Source organism: Phaethon lepturus, unplaced genomic scaffold (genome assembly GCF_000687285.1).
Source record: "Phaethon lepturus isolate BGI_N335 unplaced genomic scaffold, ASM68728v1 scaffold15114, whole genome shotgun sequence".
Taxonomy (NCBI): domain Eukaryota; kingdom Metazoa; phylum Chordata; class Aves; order Phaethontiformes; family Phaethontidae; genus Phaethon; species Phaethon lepturus.
In genome coordinates, this window is record NW_010535591.1 from 126,506 (window position 1) to 132,505 (window position 6,000).

At 40.1% G+C, this 6,000-nt stretch overlaps 1 protein-coding gene across 2 annotated transcripts in view; it reads left to right on the plus strand.

The window, feature by feature from the left end:
• The window catches only part of DPF3 (D4, zinc and double PHD fingers, family 3), a 65,058-nt gene extending 59,120 nt beyond the window's left edge, over nucleotides 1-5,938 (plus strand). For both annotated transcript variants that reach the window (XM_010285890.1, XM_010285891.1), the window contains 2 exons: nucleotides 2,564-2,692; nucleotides 5,543-5,938. In XM_010285890.1, coding sequence (XP_010284192.1) covers nucleotides 2,564-2,692; nucleotides 5,543-5,739 — 326 coding nt within the window. In that variant the 3' untranslated portion in view covers nucleotides 5,740-5,938. The remainder of the gene's footprint in view (nucleotides 1-2,563; nucleotides 2,693-5,542) is intronic.
• The last annotated feature ends 62 nt before the right edge of the window (nucleotides 5,939-6,000 follow it).

Here is a 6,000-nt window from a genome sequence, read left to right on the forward strand (position 1 = left end):
TCCATATTTATGACTGATGAGCAATAGATGAGCACATAGACATTCATTAAAAATAAAATTCAATTGGAAGGAAAAAAAAAAAGAAAAAGGAGGTGATCAAAACCTATGCTTATTCCTTTACCAGTAGTCTAGAAGAAGCCTTTCAGCTTCATTGCAGTCCATGAATACCTTCCACCTGGCCCACACACGCAGACGAATTGATCGGTATATGTATTTTCAGAAGGTCTTCTGTCCCATTTCCCGTTTGACAGTCAATGGATCTCAGAGTCTTAAGCTGCACTGGAAAAATTTAAGTCAGTATATGCAGAGTATTAAATCAATTATACCATTCTGAGCTGTGGTAGAAGTGGAGCGCTCTGCTAAGTCTGCTAGCTGGCACCTCAAATGCTTTTTTTATTTGTGGCCTCACCACAGAACTGTTGTATGTTCATGAGTAAGTCAGTTCATCACTCTACCTCCAAGTCCTTCAGCTGTAAGTTGCGATGCTGCCTCCTCACCACGAGACTTAATTAGGGCCCAGCAACATGTTGGTTAGAGTCAATGGCAAAAGAGGCTTTTGACCTCACTGAGGGTTAGTATTTAGATCTTGGTATCTGTAAGACACTTCAAGAGACTTGGATGAAAGATGAAGTCATGTAGTAGGGACCAAAAAAAAAAAAAATCACTGAACGTTGAGCTTGCTGAGTTTGCATTGCACATGGCCTCTCTGTAGACACAGCACAATACAAAGAAGTAATTACTTAACTTTTTCAGAATGGGGCTGTAGTGGGAAAAAAAAATGCTAGGGAGATCTGCTTTTTATACACAAAATATGTGCAAGTAGAAACTTTATGATCATTTTGTTACAGCTCTTAAAATGAGCTGGTGCACTAGGCTTCCACCTGGTTCCTGTTCTTTTTTTTGCTTATCTTGCATGCACATATTAAGTGCCTCTCTGTGAACAGGCAAAATGCTCACCTAACACTGGGAGCTTCTCTCTGCTTTGGGGAGAACTGGAGATCTGCTAACCAGAACCATTTCAGAGCAAAGACCATTGTTTAGTAAATACTGTCAGGGACTCCGGCGACCATGCAGGAAGATATTGATGTATTTGCAGCCTTATGGGTTTTCATTTTTAACTTCATTTCACCTTACCTGCAATCTTTCAGTTACCGATCTCCAAAAAGCTCAGCTAATCAACAGCTGGAAGTAAATGAATAACTAGATGCACCCAAACCAGAAAGGCAGACTGAACTCAGAGGAAATTTTAATTTTAAGTGTATGTGTTGGACTGCTACCAGAAGCCCTTTAGAATGTCATTGTTCTTTGGGGGAAATTTGGATGTGGACAAAAAGACCATTAATAAAGGCTGTCAAAACATCTGTTAAAAATCTACAAGTTACAAAATATGCATTAAAAAGATAATTAGATATAGATGGTACAGTTTAAAGGTCTTCATTTTCTACTTTGTAGAAATCTTCATAGGGTAGAATTAGGCCAGGTGTACCACTGGAGTGTTTAAGTTAAAAAAGGAGAAACAAAGACCAAGACCAACCATTCCCTCCACTCCCCTCTCCCTTCCCCAGTTCCTAGTTAGAGTATACAGGAACAAGAAGTTTTCCCTCTCTGGAGAGCAGAGGAGAAAAATGGCAGTTGTGAGTGAGAAAAAAAGCACATTGCTGTTCTGCTCAACTAACAGGAATGCAGAAGACCTCTGCCCTTCTCTCCTTTCTGGGGGAGCTGCCTCCTTCTCTGCTTAAGACCCAGTGTGTGTCTGCTCCTTTCCAATTCTTCCTAGCTGGAAAATAAGAATGTAATTTCCCTCCTTTTTTCTTGGCTGAAAAAGTTTTTAACTCTGCCAGCTGGGACGTCTGCCTGGGGCTGCCTCTTTGCACCTGTGTGGGTGCTCAGGTACTGCTGGATCTGCTGCCCTCCCCACTCCTCCCAGGGGACATGTGCTCTGCTGCGGGTAGCTTAACCCTTGGGTGAACCACCCCCAAGCGGCTTTGCCTGTGAATATTCACGGGTGTTTGGACCAACTTTTTGACTAGGGACAGCCTGCCACTTTGAGATGTAATCCTCAAAAAAGCTACTTGAAATAAAAACAGTTAGGGTATCTATCCCCCCATCTCCTTGCTGCTGGTTTTTTGAGTTTTGGCCAATGTATTTTCCCTTTCTGAATTTGTATTTCGTGGGTTTACAATTATGACAACTGTCTGAAAAACCAGGTTTGGCTCACTGACAGCGTAGGTCTAATTCTGCATTAGGGATTGTTTCTATGCCTGTGCATGGTAAAAAGTCCCTGAACTGTACAGGGACCTCTGGCAGCAGGTCCTTGTGAGGGACCAGCATGACTGGCATTAGAAAGGAAACGGTGAAGTGCATTTCAGGCAAAATAGATACAACAGAGGGTGTACCTAAAATGGAGGTGACTTTTATATAGTTCCCTTTTTGTTTTAATTGACAATATTTTGATAAGACTGTGACCTGCAAACTTACTAGGCTAGCTTCATATCAAGGAGAAGGGGGAAATGTCCAAACTTGAATGCTCTTTAAGTAAATCTGATTTCTAACCTGACTGCAGCCCAGAAAGGACCAGACGGGGTCATCATTCCCAATAACTACTGTGACTTCTGCCTCGGAGGCTCCAATATGAACAAAAAAAGTGGCCGGCCTGAGGAACTTGTATCGTGCTCAGACTGTGGGCGCTCTGGTAGGTGACTTCTTCTTGCAATTTTCTTGTACAAAGGCATTTGTGTGATTTGTTTTTTGCTCCTTCTGAAGACTTTGCAGAAAGGCAGCGCATTTGGGAGGGGATGGAAGACAAGGTCTTATCTCTCGTCTGTGTTTGTGGGAAAGGATGACCATGAAATTTTCTGTCATAAACCCCATTGTTGGATTCACATTTTTAAGCTAATGGGGTCCTATGAAATAATAAAGTTCTAATGTATTTATTGGCTTCTGTGAATGTTGGTACATGTACTAGTTGTTCTTCAAATGGAAGGAGAAAATCCTATGACAACGTTAAAGAATGGGCTCTGTCTTCAAATGCTGTAATTACAACTATAAATTACTTACAAGATTTATGAAAGTTGCATGACAAGCATTTCCATTGATTACACATTTCATGCATTTCTTCATCCAAAACAGAAAGAGGGAGGAAATTACAGGGTAGGGATGGGGGTAGCTGTCAAGAATTATCCTCTTACAAGATGACTATCATTAATTTTGTTTAAAGAGGTTTTTATTTCTCCGTTTTCTTCCCTTCTCTCATTTTAAATGTAGGCAATTGTGTCTTTTCCATTCTGAATGGTCTTTATTTCTCAACTGTTGTTTTCTCCCTTTCTTTCTTTTTTTTTTTTTTCCTTTCTTTCTCTTTTTTTGGGAGATTTTATCCCAGCTGAGCAGTTATTTATAGCTCGCATGGGAGGTGGTGGCGGTGGTAGAGGGAAGGGGAAACCTTTAACAACTGCATATTCCAGGTTTGGTCCAAGTTTCCAGTTGTGATATTTCTGGACAGTGGTGATATTAGTGGTGAGAAGACCATCATATGGAAATCTGAAAAACAAAGACACCTTGAAATTCAGTATTGCTGCTGCTGCTTCTGTACTGTAGCCCCTGAAAGATGTCTGTTGCGTATGGCTGAAATGCAATGTGGAGTGTTCTTATGCCGAGGGAATGGCCTTTTTATGATCCTGCTGAAATTCATAGTAAGCCTCTTACCACATTCAGTGGGAGCAGGACTAGACTCTCACTGATAAATTGCCTTCTGCAGTTGTTGTGACCTTTGAAGATATTCTGAAGTGATACTGACTGGTCACCAGAGGACCCATGGCAACCCCTTTGGTTTTCTCCAGGGGTGTCCTTACAAATGCTGTGCAGTCAGGGGCATAGACCTTTTAGTGTATACGTGTTTGCTTCTTAATAACTGAAGGGGGAAGCTCATGTGGTCTGTGGTGCCATCTTGGAAGATCGCTGCCCTTCCCCTTGATTGTTATAGTTCAATATAACTCGTCTCAGCATTATCCTGATATGGCACTGTGAGATGGATCCATATTTTTTTGCTATTTAATTTATGGTGATTATACCAGAATGTAACACAAACACATTAATTCCCTTGACTCATTAGTGTGATAGAACAAGTAGATCGGCATGCAACCTAAATTGTGCAAAATCAGTTCCATTAAATGCTATCCTTGTACAATTCTGACCGACCTGGGTCATTCATAGTGGTCTGCAATGGTGTGACTGATGTGTGATGAAAGTGATTAAGGTACAACCACACACTAATCTGTAAACTAAAACAATGAGACCTCTTTGGTGGCTGCCATCTTTCTCTTTCTTGATAATGGAGAACATTTTCATTATACTGAAAGAGAGGTCATGGAAATTATATTGTTTCTTCCCTTCACAAAGTCAGTAAAATCACATCTCTACAAGGTGGTTCATCTGCCAATTATTTTGTTATATCCATTTTCTCTTTGTGAACAGGATTTAATTCTTCGTGTCTCAAGAAATGCAGTGTACTTGTTATATGGCTGATTCCTGTAGCTGGAGCAGGGACCAAACAGTTGGTTACTTAATACCATGCTACCGTTTCTGAATAATAAAATAGCCGTTCCCTAAAATCTTGCACTTTCATTTTCATTTCCACAAGAGACATCTTTTTCTCTGCCTTTCTTGAAGAGAGAATTTGAAGGCTAAACTATTAATCACATAACATGTTTGATTGAGGGAGAAAATAAACCTCTGTTTCACAGGTTTCAATATTTGATTTCTGTTTTTGTGAGTTGTCTTTTTGTTGTTGTTGTTGTTGCTGCTATTGATGTCCTGTGTGGAGAATTTCCTGTTCCATATTGAAAGTTGGATTGACTTACACACATTTGAACTTTTCAGTGTTCCCAAAGACAGGTTACTTCTCATCTTAGTTGTTTTTGTTGTTGAAATGTATATATTTGTTTGGGTTTTTTTTATTTTTGAAGGAGATGCCGTGAAATTGGAATACAACCATTTGTTTAGGTTACTTTCACTTAGTTTTCAAAATGTATTTCATTTTGTCTACAGAGGAGGCTTTTTAGGATCAGGTGAAGGGCAGAGATAAAAAGTAGTCCTGAGGTTGATGAGCTATCTAGTGGGTTATATTTCTATAGCAGTAATTTGTGACAGTTGATGCCAGTCTGAAGGACAGTCATTGTGCTTAGAGCTAACGGTATCTAATTACTTACACGGTCTAAAAATCTTTTAAAATTGATCTAGGTAATCACGAGGAAGTACTTTAATGTCTTTTGGAGAGAGGAAAACATGATTAACCCTTTCGCTGCCATAGCTATGGGCACCCGTGTTGTTTGTAGATTTTTTTTTTCCTTGAAAGAGAAACTGATCTTTTTTTATTTTTCTTACTGTAGTTCTACTGAGCTATGTTGTTGAGGTGCGCGGGCACATACAAGCACACACCTATGAGCTCAATAAGCTGAATTGTTTAATAATAATGATGATTTAAGAAATTATGATGATGATGCCTGTTGCTTAACCCATGTGCTGATATATTCATCATACATGTCAGCTCATTTGGGAAGAGAAGGCAGGAGGGACGAAGCAGCGCCAGCACGCACTACGGAGGACTTGTTCGGTTCCACGTCAGAAAGCGACACCTCGACCTTTCATGGCTTTGACGAGGATGATGCAGAAGAGCCTCTCTCAAGCCGAGGAGGTGGCTGTGGTGGCAGCTCTCCCTCTGCAGACAAAAAGGGCGGCTGCTAAAATAACTAAAGACACACAAACTCTGAGCGATTTGCTGTCCTTTTTACTACTAGGATTATTATTACCTTTTTTAATTTTAGGTCCTTGGGTTTTTGGTTGTTTCTTTTTTTTTTGGTGGTTATTTTTTGTTGTTTTTCCTGTGGGGTGTACACTGAAAGCACAAGCATTTAAAGCTCTTGACAACTACTCTGAAGAGACAGAAGGTTTTGATTTTCCTGTTTTGGTTTTTTTTTTAATCTTAATTTGTTTTCCTCCCACCTC